The sequence below is a fragment of the Phoenix dactylifera genome, chromosome 2, assembly GCF_009389715.1.
Source record: "Phoenix dactylifera cultivar Barhee BC4 chromosome 2, palm_55x_up_171113_PBpolish2nd_filt_p, whole genome shotgun sequence".
Classification (NCBI taxonomy): domain Eukaryota; kingdom Viridiplantae; phylum Streptophyta; class Magnoliopsida; order Arecales; family Arecaceae; genus Phoenix; species Phoenix dactylifera.
Window position 1 is genome coordinate 23574233 of NC_052393.1, and position 20553 is coordinate 23594785.

A 20553-nucleotide genomic window follows, 5' to 3' on the forward strand; every position below is an offset into this window, starting at 1 on the left:
AAAAGAGATGTATTAATTTTGAAAAGCAAAGGAGTCACTGCATGTAACTAATCAGTGAAATGGGTGTTTATATGTAATCTCTTTATTTTTAAAAGAAATGACATGATGCAATCAAGTGTATAGCCGAGTGTATTAAATTGTTATTATTAGTTGGTGCTTATTTATTAGACACTATGATTGTAGGTAAAATTTTCTGTTGTCATGCATAAGTGTGAGGATTCGTACGGGTCTATGCTTAGCCCCATATTTTTTATTCGACAAAAAGATTTTGGTACTTATTCATGATCAACGAATCTAAATAATACATTTTAACTAGTTTTTTTGGATGAGGTTCTGAATTATTACGAATAGTATCAGAGTAGACCTTGTCCTTGGCCTATGTGGACTAGGAGATATGGATCTAAGAGGATCCCTGACTCAATGTGGACCATTTTGCCCATTACAAGTAGGGTCGGATAGGGTCTAAAAGCAAGATCCACCATATCGGAATGTTTCGTCTCTCCAATCAAATTAAGATTGACCACAAGCGTGGTGTTTGTGATTGGATTTGAATGGATATGCATCCTTAAACTGGGTAAAAACATTCGGACTTAAATAGAGGAACATATGAGGGTCCATGCAAGCGTATATTTAGTCCCACATCGGTTATTCGCTATGAAGATCTTGAATACTTATACATGATCAAGAAATTCAAATAATGCCTTCCGGTTATTATTTTTGGATGAGGCCATAGGTTGTTTCAATAAGTATGTGATTAAACTAGCATCTGACCTGAACAGCCAGCTAGTAGGTATTCCTAAAAACTATTGCCAATCATCCATGTGTGGCTCCACCCTTAGAACGTAATCTAGCCTGTGACTAATGCCTCTCGTAACGAGTATCACATAGATGTTTTGGATGATAGGCAAACAGGTCTGTGGTCCCTTTTAGAATGTGCTCCAAACTATTCTGTAAGCCCTGTTCCTTTGCTTCTAAATGGATTGTAACACTTTGAGTGAGCGGTCGCCATTCTCCGGGCTGGTAGTTTGCCTCTCCTATTACATTAAATCAATGAAATGAATGGAGAGTATCCTTGTTTTTGCTGACAAATAAAGGCAAAAAGAAAAGAAGAAGAAGAAGAAGAAGCAGCTCTTGCAGCATGTACATGAAAATATGCTTATAAGTGGAATAATAAAAATAGTGTAAAACTGTAAAAAAAAATCCTATCTGAATAATCATATGAATTGATGAAAATTAAAGTTGATAAGCTATGTCCAATTTGGCTTCTCAGACCCTAATACTTGTGGCATTCCTTGTACCATATCCCAGTAACCCTGCGCATTCAGGTTATTGGCCCCAAAACCTGCAAATTTTGTCCAACGAGTAATAGGTGGGATTCATGGATGTTAAACTTGAGCAGGCCAAACCTATAGCTTAGGCGAGACTGTGCCAAACCAACGTTGCTCCGGGGCATGCGTGCAAAAGCTAAGATTGAGGCTTTGTTTGGTAATGTATTTTTGTACTTCTTCTTTTTAAACATAAAAGAAAGGTATCTGATGCAGAAAATATGTTTGATTACCCTATTTCTGTTTCTATTTTTTTAAATATTTTCATTTTTTCTGAAAAAAGTAGAAGTAAAATTTTTTTTACTTCCATTTTATTTTAAGTAGGTTTTCGCCCTTCTTCCCACGAACCCTCCTCTTCCATCCAATCTCGCCCCTATCTGACCACATTAGCTCTTCGAGCCTCATCGATCATCTCTCCACTCAATGCCAAGCTACCTGTCATCCCCATCCATGTTGCTGGCCTTATTTCTACTCCCTCTTCTTCTGCCGCTTTGGTCATGTTGCCGGTCTCATGATCTCTCCCTTTATAACGTTGCCGACCATATCCCCTACTCTGGTTGTTATAAAAAAAAAAAACAAGCATATTTTCTGTTATCAGAAATCTAAAAAAAAGAAATAGGATTTTTGTTTTTTATTTTTAAAAAAAAATGACAACAGTGCCAAATGTAGTCTTGAGTGTTTACAAATTACAACTAGAGCAAGTACTAGCAAATAGCAACTTTGGATCAAAGCACTCCCAGTGACCTTTCCTCACTTCTTTTACAGATATGCGGACATATATATTGTGCTCCTTCTTGGCTAAAGGTCCTAAATATGTTGCCTAGGCATCCCTTTACGCGCACTGGATTAAAAATTATAGCAACTAAATATTTTTTTTTAATTTAATTTATTTTTAAGAATGGTGTGGGGTTCTAACCTCCCACTCGATCCAATACCATCCACACTATAATTTAGTGGGAATTGTACCATATTCTGGTAGTGAAATATTGCAATAGATTTTGTGATGTAGTTTGTTAATCACAAAGGTACTAATTGTTGGAGTACTTCAAAATTCCATGTCTACTTTTCTTTTCTCTTGTTTATTTTCTTTAGTCCCATATTAGAAAGAAATGAAACTCAAATAGTTTTTATATAGTTTTCGATCTTTTTAACCTAGTGAAGCAAAGAAAGTAAGTAGCCTACGCGTGCACGAGTCCAATGGAGACCCAAGCCTTCGCTAGTCACTGCACTGCATTTGCGAGTGTACGCTTGGAGTGACCCTGTTGTTGTATCCTGGAGGATAGGCCGCCATTGCCTGCTACACCAAGATTCATTCTCCGAGAGGCACGATCTATTCTTAAGGATAGTGACAACACGTCTCAACCGATAAATTCTTTCTTACCGTCTATTTTTTTCATAACACTAATAACTGAAAATCATTAAAAGAATGGCACTTCCTGTGTTGAACTTTAATGGCTTTGGATACTTCGATGCTTTTGTGAAGGAATCTATATATAATTTGGTAAGCAACAAGTAAATATCTTTTGAATACCTAAACATTAAAAATTGAATTTTGTAAATTACATTATTTAGCAAGTATGTAGCATGAGTTGTGAATTTATATTTATCCATATTTTATGTTTTAGAGATTTTTCTTAATTCATACTAGTAGGAATATAAATGTGAAAGCAGTAATGATCAACAATGTTTATCCAGTTCATCTACTTTATCTCACAGCATATACGAGCTATAATATGACTAAATAGGAGGACAAGGGGCAAGGGAAGGGATGGCCGAGCTGCAGCTAGTTTGGAGTCCTTTCGGTGAACTTTGATGGTACTGTAGGAGATGGCCAAGCTGCAGTTGGTTTCATTGTAAGAGACTCTGAAGCCTCTTTGATTCTTGCTAGGGGAAAGAAATTAACCTACTATGCTGTTCCCTATTCAAAACTTACAGGAGCTTGGCTTGGACTCTATTTCATTCTCTGTCATTGCAATGCTAAAGATGTTCATTTGCGTGGAGATTCGGCTACGGTATTAAACTGGATTGACTCCCAATCCACTTGCTGGCTTATTCATTCTCCCATATTTCAGGATTAAATGTTTTGGACTAAACATCTTAACTCCTTTGTTACTTCGCACATCTATCGTGAAGGAAACCAAGCTGCTTTTGCTGTGAAGGTTGATTTCATATTGAATCCTACTGACAGGCTCAACCCAGACTTGGCTCGTATATTGCTGGCTGGATGTTGCAAAAGATGGGCCTCTATAGTGACAATTTTCTGGGCTTTATATACTCCTTTGTTTGGAGTTTCTTTCTAACTTGCTTCTATCTTATTTGAAATATGAGTGGCTTTTTTATTTTAAAAATTTTAAGTGAACTTATCAGCTTTATTTAAAATTTTCAAAATAAAAAAAAAATCCCAACAAACTTTTGTTTCAAACAAAACAGGGTTCAGAGAGTGGAGCCCCTGCTCTAGCCCTTCAGTGCCCCTCCGACACATTCCGAAGGCCTTCGGTGGTCCTCCCTTCCTCTCTCTCTCTTCTTTTCTCCTCTCTCTCTCTCCCTCTCTTTTTCTCTCTCCCATTCTTTCTCTCGTGCTCTTTCACCCTCTCTACTGCATCGGTATGAGCCCAACAGGAATGACATAGGGGTGTATCGGATTATGCCATCGGCTGACCGATACGGCCTTCGATACTAATATGGTAGATCTTGCTTTTTTTTTTTTTTTTTTTTTTGCTAAATTGGGTGATCTATACAACACGTGTGCGGATGCACCCAATAAAGTCGGAAAACAAAACATCCCGGAGCTCCCGAGGCAACTCCCCATCCCCTGCCCATAGGGTACTACTGGCATGGTTAGCCACATACGTGGCCACCCAATCCGCAGCCCCGTTGGCTTCTCTAAATACATGCTTCGCCTGGACCACCCCTCCGTCCCTCATCATCAACCAGATATCACGGATCAAGGGATGGTCGGCAGCACCGACCCTCTGACCCCCCTGGATCCAACTAATGACCGTAGCCGAGTCACCCTCCAAGATAACTGATCTAGCTGAGAGCACACGCTGAGCGTGTCGAAGACCCGCTCAGGCAGCTCTCAGTTCCGCTCCAGAAACCGTGCAGTCAAATAACTGACAGCCTCCCGCCGCCACTACCCTAGAGGTCGGGTTCCGAATAACGAAACCCGCTCCACCTATCGTGCCACCATCCAGCACTGACCCATCAAAATTGACTTTGAGGAAGCTTGGGGGTGGGGGCTCCCAGGTGAAAAACACCGTGTGAGAAGCTGCCGAGGCAGAAGGGGAACCCCAGATATCCCGAGCTATCAAAAGTCCATCTAAGGAGGAAGCACGACTAATCTCTGCCGCCTGCGCCCGGGCGCTCTCCGCCACGAGCCTTGGCGACATGCTCTGCTCACCAAGGTTTCGAGCATTCCTTGCCAGCCATATCTGGTATACTGTGCAGGTCGCTCTAACCGCCTTTTGGCGTGTCAATGGGTTACCCGACCACCAACGGATAGTTCGTAAGAACTGGTTCCTCGGGTCCAACCCTCCCATAGCAGCCCTGCCGCACGCCACGCTGCCCTCGCCCATGTGCACTAAAACAGTACATGGTCCACCGACTCATCGGCTCTGCATGCCCCGCACTCAGGGGGCATCCTCAAGCCCCGTTCGCTCAGTACTGCTCTTGTCGGAAGCCGAACCCAGACGACTTTCCATAAGAACAGTGCGACCCTCGGATGGAGGCCTAGGCGCCAAACCCAGGCACACTCCAGTCCTGGCTCATGCCCTGGCCGGAGCACTCGGGAGAGGTCCCCCACCCTCACTCCGGTCCTGCACGACGTGCTCCACACCCGGATATCCGGAACCGCATATCCCGGAATCGGCATATCTTGCTTTCTAGTCTTACTATTTTGTATATTTTTATTAACCGTTTATCTGGCTACTTCAATCCTTCACCGAAAAAAAAAACTAAAAACAAAGGGATGGATGAGAGAAATTGTAATAGGAGAAAGAGAGATATCTAGCTAACTAGTAAGTCCTGATCGTAGGGCATGTCCTTATTTCTGCTTCTGCACATTGTTCACCTACCACTTATGATTAGAGTCTCATTCATTAGGCAAGAAAATTTACGGTTTGTTCTATATTTAGGTTTTTATGCATATATAACTTTATAAATATCAAAAATTATGGTATGCCAACTCTTAAAAATTTACTATTTAGATGTATACTCTTATAATTATTTTTTTTATATGTATATTTTTGCAAATATCTAAAAGTATGTGTATATCTTTGCAAATTCACTGTTCACGTTATACTCTTATGAATTATTTATTTTTTGAGTACCCTTATATAATTATTTTTTTTGCATGTATATGCTTAACTCAACAAGGGAAGACATGAAAAAATAAATAACTTACACGGTTATATATATAAATAATAAATTTGTGAGACAATTTTCTCTATTTTTATGAGGGTATATATATATATATATAAACACTTATTTTTTAAAAAAAATAAGGATAAAAATTGAATGAAAAGGCCCACTAGCCATTTTGGCCCCACTAGTCTACCAAGGCACGTGACTCCACAATGCTTAGCAATAAGTCTAACTAAAACGATTTCCCGTGAACTTTATTTTTGATATTATTTTAACTAACTCTTTGATTTAAAAAGTTTAGGCTACTCAAAACGATCCAATAATACATATCAAACTTGTTATAACTACCACTTACAATAATATAATTATCCTAGAGCAACTTACGTCCGCGACAAAACAAATATCAGCATTCTCTATGATCATAGGAGTGGTATTATTGCCTTGTGCTTAACCTCATGTGATACTATATGATTACCCTTCTTTTTTCTCTAATAAAGTACATGAGAGAAGTGCCATCCCATAGGGTAAGAGAGAGCATCCAATCAACCTAAAATTTTCACCTAAAGAAATTCTCAGAAGGATCGAAATCCCAAAGAGTTATACAACTCAAGAGCCAAACCCTTGAGACCACTGAACTAATGGCAATCAGGCCATTGTATGATGATCAAATTGAAGAAATTTTTTTCAATTCTAAGGTTCTATAAGACAACACTCAAATAGTTTTTCCGCAGGTGCCGGCGGAAGGGTATAGGTGTATTAGATATTTTTCTACCTTAAGTTGGCATGGTGGGACCCTGCTTACAAGAGATCTGGGGAAGAGTGGACTAAATCTAGATCTGAATCCAGATCTAAATAAAAGGAATTGGCTAAAGTAAAAGAGGAAAGGAGATTATATTGCATGGTTTCTTTTCACAAAGCAATCTATGTTATCTACATGAAACTTTTTCTTTTTTGTCTCTTTGGAATCCACTTAAGTATTAATAGAACCTTCATCTAACTTTGACTCATGAATGCTAGCTTGTTCATTAAGCATTCCTTCAAGGGGTAAACCGAACACCCCACTATTTCAGTCTTTAGAATGCCCATTTTGCGGTGAGATTAAAAAAAAGATCAAACAATGTTTGTCTCCATAACTTAAAGTGATTATAAAAGTGAAAAGTCTTCTTCATTAAGTTATTCTTAAGGTAAACTATCTATGGGTTGCCTACAATTTTCTAATAAGTAAGATTGCTCATGGTGAGTAGCTCAACTAGGATGTACTTCTTAGAAACTTTATGCTTCTTTCCACTCTTATATATTAATTATAATTTTCTTTAGATGATTCTAAAGCTAAACCTGAAATCTTCTCTCTTTAATGATTTGTTAGCTGAAAACAGTTGCAAAAACGCGTTGAAGGATCTTCCTTGTCTTAAAAAGGGTACCTGGTGGCAATGCCTAATAGAGAACGAAACACCGATATTCTTTTTTCTAGCTGTTCACATCACTCTTGATGCAAGCATCTCATAATATTGTCATGCAAGAGATCTTAAAGTTGATATCACAAAGAGGAGGTGACTCTTGCATTTATGTACTGCATTGATCTAAAATTTTTCTAATCTAATATAGAACAATAGACATTCTAAAATATTATGACATAATTAAGGAGACTTCAAAAGAACAACACAGTAGTTAATTGTGAAGTATAATTTAACAAGTATTACTATGCCATAGCATCTAAGCTTGGCAGACTAATCCTGTGTAGCAGAGGAGCATTGGTGCAACATACAAGAAGTATTTCAATGTCAATCAAGATCTTGTATATCATGTAGCCAATCACCGATCTCTGAGCAAGGACGTGATATGGCACGAATTTGCCATCCCTAAAATTTTACTTGATAGCTCAACTCGCCGAATCAAACAATGAATCAATGGCCAATCAAATATTCGAATAATCGCCGATCGATGACAACTTGCTGCTATTTCAATCTGCCCAAAAGGAATAACATAACTGTGCAACAAATAAGGAAAGCATTCGATCACATCACACTTGAAAATGAATAACCTCATTACCTTGATCAGCGGATATGGAGAATACTCAACTGCTCATCATAAATTTTACAATCGGAAACATACATATTCATATCTTCTCCTCTATAAATACCAAGTAGGAGGACCTTAGGTATAATGAAGTGAACTTCCATCACTGTATTCCAAAAACTCCTATCTCTTTTTTATCTCTCCCATTTTCTCTCAAAAATCTACCTAATTTAAGCGTTGGAGGGTTCCTAGCTAGACACATTCCAGTGACCCTCTAGTCGTTTTATATGGTTGCATAATAGCTCCAGCATCATGCTACACTCCTTCCACTATACAGAGTAGAGCAACTCACTTGTTAGTCTATCCACTTATCAGGTTGAATTTTGAGCAGCAACAAATAATGACTTTTTCCAATTTTATTCATGGATTCACATGTTACCATCCATGGACCTGTTGGACCATATTCAAGGGATGCACTACAGATCATGTGTTGCGCATAGTCTTTTTAATTCATTTTTCCAAGAAAAAGTTAAAAATGAAGATAATAATCTTGGTATCTATTATAAATCCAATTTTGGGGTGCCACAAAATAAAATGGATGCTAGTTTCCTTCCATCTAAAACAAAAGGAGAGAAAAGGCCTCGTGAATGCATGCTTGTTTAAATATGTGCGAGAGTGAGGGTGAGTGTATGAGGGAGAGTCTACGAGGAAATATTTAGTTACTAAAAATAAACTAATCTAAGAATAGCTCCCCCCAACAAAAAAGAGAAATACACGTTAAAGTTTGATTTTAACTGTAATTCAAAGAAGTAGATGTCACATTTGCCATGATTAAGAAGTTCTCTCTGCATGTACGGTAGGTACTAAAGAGATGCGATAAACATAGAAGAAGATGGATGGTTGTATTACATCTAATTAACTTTCTTTCATTATTTGTATGATATAGTAAATACCTCATCATGGGGCTACCACCATTATTTTCAAAAAGAAAAAGCCACCTCGATTTTCCCTAGTTTACTTCCTTGTTCTCTCTGTCAACAAAAAAAAATACGGAGCAAGAGACAATTTTTTGGAAAAATGGAGTCTAGGCCATGCATTTTGCATTACAATAATAGGCAAGAGACAATACTGGGGAAAAATGGAGTCTAGGCCTTGCACTTTGCATTACAATAGTAGCAAACATATATCAACTAACTTACTTGGCAAGCATTTGTTTGATCAATATATATATATATATATATATATATATAATATGTATATATATAATATGTGCGTGTGCGCGCGTGAGAGCGCACACATTACAAAAATAGCAGACAAATATCAACTAACTTACTTGGCAAGCATTTGTTTGATTATATATACATATGTGTGTACTTATATATGTAAGAGATATATTGTGTGTATATATATACGTATGTATGTAAATGTATACATATATCATAGAATAGGAAGGCTCATGTTAACTTTTTTAACTCAATAATAAAAAAATCATTTGATAACAAAAAGATATATGTAAGCTAAATAAATTAAGTCATAATAACTTGAACAATGTTATGAACCAGGTTTGTCCTAGTGGTCGCAACCATCTACTCAATAACCTGATATTTTATGTTTAATTAATTTTTAGGTGGTTCATCTTCAAAAATCTGAACTTAGGTAAGTATAATGCATATAAGACAATTTGAAAAAGAGTGAATATATATCATTATGTGAAAAATTTAAAAAATATATTAACTAGATAAGGGGTATCGTATAAAAAAATAAAAAAATAAAAAAAAATTATGTGAGGTTGAGGTCGGGGCCTGACTCTTAAACTTTTGGTGAAAAAAAATGGGATAGATCAAAAAAGTTAAGAGTTAAATAGGTTAGCATCCCTTTACTTATTTTGTAATGAGCTAACTCTATTAAGTTCTAAGGACGCTACTATTCTATTTTATGCATAAGATAGCAGTTAATTGTGATATTAAAGGCTCAAGGGTTTTTCAAAAAAAAAGATTGAAAAGAAGATGCTAAAGACTAATGCATTAATAAACACAAGTGAAGTTACAATGTACATAATTATGAAATTCCCGTCAATCTTGAGAAAGACTAATCTCTAAAATTATTTGTACTTTACAATAGATAGACAGACCAGTTGGGATAATTCATTAACTAATAGCAAAATTAAAAAGCTTCAAAAGTAAATATTATAATGGTGAAAAAATTATATATCCAAAGTGGTGTTTTATTGCACACTTTTTCCATATTCAAATAGGAATAATTTATACTGTCACTAATATTGATCGCAATATCAAAATCAATAGAAACACTACAAGATGTTGACCTAAGTGGATGCTTGTCATGTATCATATCATTCCTATATGATTCATATATCCATCTCCTTGTATATGGCAATTTAAACCTCTTCCATTAAATATGCATCGTGTAAAAAAACAGAAAGAAATTCAATTAAACAAATATTATTGATGAGTTTATTGTTGAAAGAAAATCTTCTATCTCTTAATTTTTTTCTTATATTATACATGTAATAATTTTATAATTAAAATTACATATGATACCTAATATAACCATGCAAAGCTAATTTTTGGACATTCAAAAAGAGTATTTAATTCTCAATAAAAAAAAGGAGTATTTAAGCTTATATTCCTACTTTCCTGTCGGATTCCAAAGGCATGGCAATATGGTAAACATATTTGAAATAAGATTTTTTTCTTTATAGGGCTCGTTTGGTTCGCGGAAAAAGAAGGGAGAAAGTGTGGTCAATGGGAAAGTAATGAGATGCTTTTTATTTGGTTGTAGTTTTCAAAGGAGAAAAATGAGAAAGTTGTATTTTCATGGGCATATGATTCACATTTTATGGAAAAGTCTTTCCCGTGAGAAACATGGAAAAGTTATTGAGGCAGAAATCACTCCATCTTTATTTTTTTTCCAAAAAAGCCCTTTAGCATAAAAGAGGTATTAAAGACCTAATTTTTATTAAGGGTATAATAGAAATTATATATAACTTTTTCAGAAAAGTAGATGGCCAACCAAATATAAGCACTCTCTAAATCTGTTACTTTTTCATTTTTAACCAAATATGCTAAAAGTACATTCTTAGGCATTCTTTTCATAGAAATTTTCTTTTCAGAAACCATATTTCTAGAAAAAAAATACTTTCTGCGAACCAAACGAGCTTTATAAGAAGGTGAAGTTATTAAATTAGTTTGCAGTTCGGAAGAAGTTTTCAAAAAAAAAAAAGAAAAAGAAAAGAAGAAGAAGAAGAAGGAGGAGGAGAAGATAGAAAGAGAAGTTTGGCATTTTAAATTTTAGAAAGTTTACCGTATTATTCAATTATACAAAATCAATTAATTAATTAAAATTCTATATCCCGAGATTAGCGGACAGACCGGCAGACACGATGGCGACCCACACCAACCCCACCGCCGCCCACCGGCTTTCCCGGCATCCCCACTTGCCTAATTTCACCATTACTAAACAAATAAAGGGTCTGACATCATCATTCACCGTCTGATCGAAAAATCTTCTAGTTTAACGGCTACGATGGAATCCATCAAGTCTCTACATAATAACCGTTGCCTTTATTTAATTATTCCCTCCGAGGTGACCGGCGATCCCCGGTACGTAAACGTACGGAACTACCGCGCCCGGATTTACCGCCGTCTCTTTAAATGCTGGAGCGAACCCCCTCGCTCTCCTCTTCCCCCACCCTTGGCTCCTCCACTGCCTCCACCGAGAAGAACCGCCGATCGAACGGTCCACGAACGAGATCGGGCCATCCGACGGCCCTCCTCTTTCCTCCTTGTAAGTCTGTGATCCCCCGTCTTCATTTCCAACTCCTCTGTTGCTTAGTGTAGAGTTCAGACTTTCAGAGGTTTGGATCAAAGATTGAGGGTTTTGAGAGAAGAATTTCGAAGCCCTAGAATTGAGATCGGCTTCGATCTGGTCGAAAATGGGGAAGGCCGGGAGGGATTGGATGCAGATCTACGCGATTTACGGCACCGACGAGGGGCAGACGGTGGCGTTTCTCTCCTTCCACGCCGCCATCTTCGCCGCCGTCTCCCTCCTCCTACTCCTCTACTTCGTCCCAATCTTGGATTTCTTCCATTCCCTCCTCCCCGGCGTTCCCCTTCCGGCGATCCGCTTCGCTGCCGGTTTCACCGGCTCCGTGGCGGCCCTGTCGGCTCTGTGCCTGCTGTTCGCCGCCGGCAACGTGCTGTACTCCTCGGTGGCGCTGCGGTGGGAGATGGCGCAGCGGATGGTGGCGGCGGTGCCGGACTGGGTGGCGGTGCGGACGGCGCTGGACGTGGGGTGCGGGCGGGGGATGCTGCTGAACGCGGTGGCGAAGCAGATGAAGAAGGAGGGGTCCGGGGGCAGGGTGGTGGGGCTGGACCGCCGGCGGGAGACGGCGGTGGCGGCGCTCCGGCGGGCGTGGGCGGAGGGGGTGCAGGAGTACGTGACGTGCCGGGAGGGGGACGCCCGGCGGCTGCCCTTCCCGGACGCCTACTTCGACGTCGTCGTCTCGGCGGTGCACCTCAGCGGGCTCGGCCGGATGGCAGCCGGCGGCGGCGGGTCGGCGGCGGCAGCGGCAGCGGAGAGGGGGAGGGGGCTGGGGGAGGTGGTGAGGGTGTTAAAGCCCGGAGGGGTGGGGGTGGTGTGGGATTTGGTGTGCGTGCCGGAGCTCGCGCAGAGGCTGAGGGAGATGAGAATGGAGGAGGTCAGGGTCTCGGATCGGGTCACCGCCTACATGGTTAGCAGCCATATCGTATCGTTTCGGAAGCCCACCGTCGCCTCCGTGGAGGCCCAGCAGCCGCTCGATTGGAGGGCCACCATCGTTTGATTCTGTTCACAAGGAATAACAGAACCATACCTCAAAAAGTACCGTATTGGTGGTAGTTTTTTCCCTGAAAGGGAAGAAAAAGGAACCTCAACTGTGAATTTTTGGAGTTAGTGAATGGTATAGGATGCTTGGATTCATAGACATAAAGGATATATATGTGATGTACAGTGGCTTTAATCTTATTAAGGTTGCAGCTTAATATGCAAAAATAAATGCAAGTTTTGTTGGTTGCTAAAATAATTATCTGTTTACATTATTTTGGGCTGACTATAATTATAATTTCTTGTTATATTGCAATAGTGTTATCATTATTTTTTTAAAAAAAATTAGTGTGATGCATAAGTATTCTATACTGGGGAATGTGGTTTAGCTAACTGTGCTTGCATATACGATTCTTCTTTGTGAGAAAGTATTGGATTTTTATATTGTTATTGTGATGTTGAAGAATTGGATCAAATATTGTTGGTACATAATCTAATAATCTCGCATGTGTTTGTGTAATTAGGCAGATGAAGAATTTATATTTTTATGATGATTTGTTTGCTTATGGAACATGTTGTACTTATATATCAAGCACTCATTTGGTTACATATCTTAATTTTATGAAAGAAGTTAATGAGAATCGGATTGTCATGTTCTTATCAGCACTATTTTGATTATTCATTTGTGGCAATCTTAAGCAAGTATCAAAGAAGTGAAAAATATGTTAAAAAAAAAAAAAATCAATGATCTACAATACTACATAATACTTTTAAAGGTTGCCTTATGGATTTAGGTATCATTTTGATAGTTCATATATAAAAATCATAAAAAAAAATTTCCATGAATTTGTATTTTTAACTATTAAAACTTAGACTTTTAGAAGGTATTCGGGCTCTACAAAGAGCAAGTTAAAAATTAGAAAAGTATGAAAATAAGAAGCCTCAAGAATTTTATTTGAAAATTCTATACAAAGTTGAAATTTTCAGATTCCATGATCTTTTGAGATTTTATGGCACAATGAAACAACTTGGATTATAATTACTATGTTAGCTTGGTGGTGATACCCTTCCTTTTACTAGCTGGAGTTACTGGGTTCAAAACAAGAGTGGTATATCCTGAATAATTCGTTCCAACTAACTTCTTATAGGGGTCGGATTTCTCTCCCAAATAAAATTTTTAGGTCAAACTAGCCCACGTACTAAATTATTTGAATGGGACTTCTTAGATGGAACTCCCTCCTAAACTCAAAAGTCAAAAAAAAACCCTGAAATATCATGATTTTATAATATATACAAGTGCAGCCTAAATTCCTTTGGTGTTTGATCACAGCCTAACTGATCATAATCCCATCCAAAAGCAATAAAAAATATTGTTTCTTACTTTTGCTATGGTCATCCATAGAGGTTAAGGTCCCCAGTAAGCTTCTCAATAGGAAAATAAAAAATGGATATGACTAGGACTAAGTTATAAATCAAGTGCCTCCTTCCAATCAGAGAGTAATCACTAATCAAGCAGCTAGCCCGTTGTTGAGAAAGGATTATCTTTTCTAGAAAGCAATTTGTGGGTTAATATTATTGAGTGTGGATCTTCTACCAGGGTCTAAATGGATCGAATTGATTTGTGACCCGACCCGCTTAGACTCAAGTCGGCCCGATATGAAGGACCCAAGGGCCAGGTCTGAGTTTACTAATTCTGATCCGACTTAACCTTGTTTAATTTTTATGGCAATTTTTGGATTTCTTACCCTATGACCTGACCTGATCCGACCCAAACCCGATATACCATCAGGGCCCGCAGAGGCACTTCAGGGTCTCTATATCTCTATTCCTCTAATCTTTTCTTGTATTTGATAATGAGAGGAATGAAAGAGATTGTTTTTTGTGTAGTGTCCAATGGTATGAATTTTATATTAAGACTTAGCTTGGTTATATTAGTGTCCATGGACTTACCCAACCTGAATAACCTCTTGGGTCAGAAAATTTAGCAGTAGACCTATTCTGACCCAATCCGATCTTCTATTGGATTGATCTGGGTCTAACATTAGGATCCGAATAAGGAACCGGGTTGGATCTGGGCTACTCATGATCAGGTGCAACTCGACCTATTTGCACCCCTACTTTAGATTGAACCAGAAAATTTCAATATCTCATCAAAGGGCAACAAGACCCAGATACGACAAAATGGTACAATTGACCCAAAGGATTGGTAGGTCGAGGAAATTTAAATCCCTATTTAAAACCTTACTTTCAAATTCAAATAGAGGAACGTAAGCCTAACTAAAAACATGGGAGCAGTTCCAAGACTCAGTAATTTTCAATGTAGTGGTGATATAAACTTGAGGACAATAAGACTGGTGCAAGCTAGCTTGATTTGGGCGTATCTTGAAGCAAAACTTTTGGGCCCCAAGGAATATGGACAACACTAAACAGGTTGAGTCTTGCAACTTCCAAATTTCATGGGCATCAGACATAATTGGGCTTTGGAATGGATTGCTCTCGAGCTAGTGTCTGATACTCTAGACTTGCTGCAGGCTACTTGGTTCAAACCATAAAACCCTTCTTCTCCTCCTCTTTTTTTGTTTCTGTTCTCTAATTTTTTTTTTATTTTTAAAGGCCGAAAGAGCTCATCCACCACCCATTATGCAACCTGTTCTGAGCCTAAGCCCCCCCAATAAAAACAGGGTCTTGCTAACTAGGTGTCAGAGCGAGGGCCACGCATTCAAGAAAACTATTCAAGCAAGCACTTGGTGCCATCATCTTATGCAATTTTAAAGAGAGAATTCCATGCGATTAGACCTTGTTTTTGCTTCATAACCTTTTTGTAACTGGACTTTTGGAGTCTCAATGCAACATATCGCCAAACATTTTGAATTTCAGTTGATTAAAACACTTGGTATTAGCCATTTCTATGCTCCACTTATAGCATCTTAAGTTTTAAAAATAAATTAAAGACTTTATGCTTGTTGGGAATCTCTCTCTTCTTTTTTATTCAAGAAAAATATCAAATGTCACTTATCTAATCACCATTCAAATTGCCAATTTTATGTATAGAAACATGTGATTGGCTACTGGTACTTAGGTTTCTACAATCACCTACCTATGCCCAATTATATTTGGGCAAGTTTTTAGTGCCACATAGGATTGGTAAATAGAGCAGAGGTGATTTATAGCAGCACCTTCTCCTAATAGCACAAATCATATTTGTTCATTTTTAGTCAAATACAACACTAAGTACGAGGAAACTTTGTTAAACATTGAGTTAGCTACTATTTCCAAAGGGCTTAATTACTTCAAAACCCCCAAAATTTTTGAAGGTTTTCATTTTTTTTTATCCCAAACTTCGATTCGTTACAATCAAGTCCTCAAACTTTAAAAATGTTGCAATTTCTCTGCCAGCTGCTGCTTTCGTTTGGTTGCCGACGCGAAAGTGCTCACATGCTATCACGTGACACGTTATTGAAGCTAATGTGATAGGATTTACTGATGACTAAGCTCCTTTCCACCTTTCCCACGCTTTCTCTGGCTAGGATTTCTAGTTCTCTTTTTTTTTCCCTCCATGTCCCTCCTTATTGTCCGATTACAGCTTATGTGTTTCATTTCAAATGAAGATCATTCATCTGAAGCACCACATCAAGAAGCTAACTCCAAAAGGTCATAAAAACCTTCGTTGGAAGCTCATGGACAAATACTGAAAATTTTATTCTAAGCTACCTCAAGAGTCAACTCCAAACTTGCAACGAGTCAACCCCAGAAACATTGTCGCTGACTGATAAACCTTTACGAGCTAACTCCAACAAATCACAAGTGTAACCTCAGAATAGTCTCAGAGGACAGATAGAAAGCCAAAAATTTTATCTCATTAACGAGTCGACTCATGAAATACTTGAGCCGACTCCAACTTAGCACGAGTCAACCCCAAACAAAGGTGAGTCAATCCCATAATGGCTACAGAAAAAAGACAGAGAGCTATAAAAATCACTGCATTAGCGAGTCGACCCATAAAATTCACGAGCCGACTCTAGTAAAACTAGAGTCGACCCTAGAAATAGTTGAGTCGATCCCAAAACGGGCAAAGTGGGAAGACAGAAAGCGGCGTAAGACAGTCTATTGAAGAGTTGACCCTTAAAATCAACAAGTCGACTCCTGAAAATCTCGAATCAATCCCTGAACCGAGAGAACCAATTCCACAAATGCCACAGACAAAAGACAGAGTGCAGCAAAAACATAAGCAAGCTCGAACCGACTTTTGAAGATCCCGAGTCGATCCCAGAAAATAGTGAGTCGACCCCTCTGTGCCTGACAACTATAACAACTAGTTTTTTGTGAGTCTAAATGGCTATTGTTATCTCACAATGGCTCTATTAACTGTCTAACGACTAGAAAAAGCGTTCCAACCTTCTTCAAAGAATATAAATGAATGGAAACATCAAAGAAAAAAGACAGCTCACACACTACAAAAATAAATTCACTAGAACCAGAGAGAGTTTCAACAAACAAATCATTTAAGAGCTTTTATTATAAGCCAAAAAGATCACATCCTTAATTTCATAGAGTTCATGAAGCACCTTCAAGAGTATTCAAATTAACCAACAAAGCCTAGCTCTATTTATTGCTTTGTTTTTTATTGTTTTGGAGCTATATTCATTGTAACAATATTTATTTTTTTCTATTCTTTGTTGTAACAAGTTTCAAGGATTGAAACTTGGAAAAAAAATCCATCCAAACCTGTAATTGGATTGTGTTGAGCCTGGGATAGGCTCAGAGAAACTTTTGATTAATTTTCTAAAAAATCAACTGGGTTATTTGTGAACCCAAAAAATAATCAGTAAAGTTCTGGTTGATTAACTAGAGAAAATTAACCGAGTTTTGTTATGAACCCGAAAAATAACTAGGCTGTAATTTGGATCATAGATTATAGTAAAATTTTCAAAAGTCTTGGAGAGTGGATATAGGTGCAAGTTGACACCAAACTACTATAATTTTTTTTTGTTTGCTTTGTTTGTTTTTTTCTTGTTTTAATTCCATGCATATTTACTTAGTGCTTATATGCCGATTTAAATATTTATTTGTTAAGCAAATAATTCTGTTGCATTATTAGCTAAAGTTTTTTTTTGAAAAAGACCTCCTTCTTGGGCTGCATAGCTGGGCAACATCGTTTTTATTATAGAAGGATTCATATTTTAGGTACTTCACATGGATTGGTCCTAAAAAAAATGGTCAAGTAAAAGCAGCTCTTCTTGAAAAGAGGGATAAAGCTAGGGATGTGAAAACTAAGGTGGGAATATTATCTACAATTATAGGAAGATATGGAGGAGAAAGTTCTGATTTGAAAAAGACATGTATCAGAACTAAAAGGAGAGGTAATCGGTTTGTTAGAAGAGGCAGAGGTTTTAAAAAGAGAGGCTATCGACATCAAAATGGAGGCAGTTAAGGGTGAAGACTAAATGTGCTATGTTGAGAAGGGAGCTAGCAAAGTGTGCTACAAGGGAAAAGATTTATGTGGTTGTAATGATACTTTCATGGGTTGTGCTAGCAATTATGCTTATATGTTGGGGGAAGGACATATCTGTGATTATGTTATATTTTTGAAAATTAACTATGTAATAAATATTTTGTAATAATCTTTGTAAGGAATGTTATCATCTTTATAATCAGCTTTGTAATGAATGTTTCGTAGTCAGCTTTGTAATCCACTTTATATGTAATGTAATGGTTTGATATACTTTTACACAGAGCTGCATCATGTGTGGTCAATATTCAGATATTGATTTTGGCTGAAATGGCCTACGGGACGGTTGGTATCTTCCCCAGGACCTCACCCAAAAGGAAGCTAGAAGGTATTATTTGGGTTCCTTAGTCCTGTATAAGTACCGAAGATCTCTTCGGTAAATAATTGATGTGGGACTAAACACACGCCTGCACGGATCCGCACATACTCCTTCCGTTTAAGCCCTGATGTCTTTGTCAGGCTAAGAGTTCAAATCCATTCAAATCTAATTATATGCACCATGATAGGCCCGTGGTCAGCCTCCATTAACCCGTGTTGCATGTCCCCTAATCCACATAAGCTCTGATACCATTTTTCACAATCCATGACCTCTCCCAAAAAGGCTAGCCAAAAGGTATCATTTGGATTCCTTACTCCTGTATAAGTACCTAAAATATTTTCGGCAAATAACTGATGTGAGACTAAATACACGCCCGTGCGGATCCTCACAGAAACATTATGCACAAAGAACTTTATATATAATGTTATTACAAATAGTTTTTGGCTGAAACTTTTTGCCCACGACACGTGTAATGCTATTACAAAAAACTTTATATATAAAGAGCTGCAACATATGCACATGAATGTCCTTCTTTAAACCTTATCAAGAACTTTAGTAGCTTAAACCAATTTAGAGCTGCATCATATGTCTTAGATCGTTTTGCCTACCAATTCAGTAGATTGAACTCTAGTAGATTATCTTAGATTGAGACTTCAGTAGATTGTCTTGGATTTAGTAGCTCAAGCCAATTCAAAGTTGCTTGATTATCTCATATTGAGACTTCAGTAGCTCAAACCGAATAACTTAAAGTGGCAAGTGAAATTGAGTTAACACTATATGACTTCCAAGGTAAATGAAACTGATAAGTTTTAGGGCTCAATTTCAGAATTGAAACATTGAAATTAAGCTTGTTTTCAGAGCTTTGACACTATTAAAATGAAGCTCAATTTGCGGATATCTGAAACTTTTAATCAGAGAGTAGTTCTCCTTCGGAAATGAAGTGTCTAAATGGAACTTTGAGACTGACCTCAGTTTTAGAGTTTTGAAACTTTGAGAGCTTACTTTTAAAAGGAAAACTGAACCTTTGAAACATTGATTTTAGACAAAAGATGAGCAAAAAGTTTCAGCTAAAACTTTGAATCAAAGATCAATTTCAGCTGAAACTTTAAGACTAAGCTCAGTTTCAGTGTATAGTTTCAGCTGAAAAGACTAAAGCTTAGTTTCATGTTGCTGGAGTCTAAATCCTCATGAACATTATGAGCTATAGACAATAGTGCTCAATTGATAACCCATTAAACTCATGAACAACTCAATTGATAACCCATTAAACTCATGAACAATATGAGCTCTAAAGCCTCATGTCATTTCTGTCTAGTAGTACAAATGAGTTATGAACAACAAATTGAACTCATAAACATTCTTTCATTCAAGTTATTAAACAAAGTACAACCGACTATATATCAGAGCTCTAAAATATTGAACTTATAATTCACATTGACAACAACGTCTAATAAAGTACAGAAAAAATAAACATAAAATAAACAACAACTAACAACACATAGGATATTTATTCATAGATAAAACACAAAGACTTAATATTCAGACAAAACAAAACACTGTCCACTGACAGGACATTGATCCAGCAATTGTTCCAAAATTTGGTCCCCCCCAAGACCATCCAACGCATTGACCCTACATGTTAGTCCCCTCAACAATGCTTTCCTGAATGCCTGGTTGAGAAGAAATAGGTTGACTAGATATATTAATGATGGTGTTCCTTCCGGCATCTAAATGAGCTCTTAGTGATCCCCTTTTAACATGCCTTCTACCTTCCCTACTCAAATGCCTCACTTGGCCTGGGCCCTGTAAGAAGGTGACAGAGAAAATGAAATTAATATGAATCTTACCATATAAAATCTTTATCTAGTATTAGGTAACACAGAGAGCCCATAACCATCTCGTAACCTTTCATGTCTTGGCCGTTTTCTAGTTTTCTTGGAGCCTTGGTTATGCTACTGCTGCTCATTGCCTGGAGTCCTTCTCTTTATGGGCAATTTTGCTTGACTTTTTGTGCTGGTTGTAACCTAGCATAAAACAAGAACAACTTGTCAAAGATTAACAAGAATAAGTTGTAACCTAACACTAAGTTAAATAATGAGTTAGAATACTTGATGATTAAACAAGAACAACCTAGTTTTTTCTTGGACTGCCTTTAGGTCTCTTTGATGTTAGTTCATGAGTTAGAACACTTGATGATGCCT

At 37.7% G+C, this 20553-nt stretch overlaps 1 protein-coding gene and 1 long non-coding RNA gene across 2 annotated transcripts; both read left to right on the forward strand.

The window, feature by feature from the left end:
- The first annotated feature begins 2737 nt into the window (after positions 1 to 2737).
- LOC113461131 lies at positions 2738 to 3649 on the forward strand. The gene is made up of 2 exons (XR_003383199.2): positions 2738 to 3178; positions 3261 to 3649. It is a non-coding gene; the product is annotated as an uncharacterized LOC113461131 (long non-coding RNA).
- A 7629-nt stretch (positions 3650 to 11278) lies between these two features.
- LOC103695709 lies at positions 11279 to 12783 on the forward strand. Its single transcript, XM_008777099.4, has one exon. It carries the CDS (start codon positions 11656 to 11658, stop codon positions 12541 to 12543), a length of 888 nt encoding a protein of 295 aa, XP_008775321.1. The 5' UTR covers positions 11279 to 11655; the 3' UTR covers positions 12544 to 12783.
- The last annotated feature ends 7770 nt before the right edge of the window (positions 12784 to 20553 follow it).

What these genes read in the sequence shown, in the direction of transcription:
- LOC103695709 (XM_008777099.4), top strand. Translation starts at nt 11,656, where the DNA reads ATGGGGAAGGCCGGGAGGGATTGGATGCAGATCTACGCGATTTACGGC.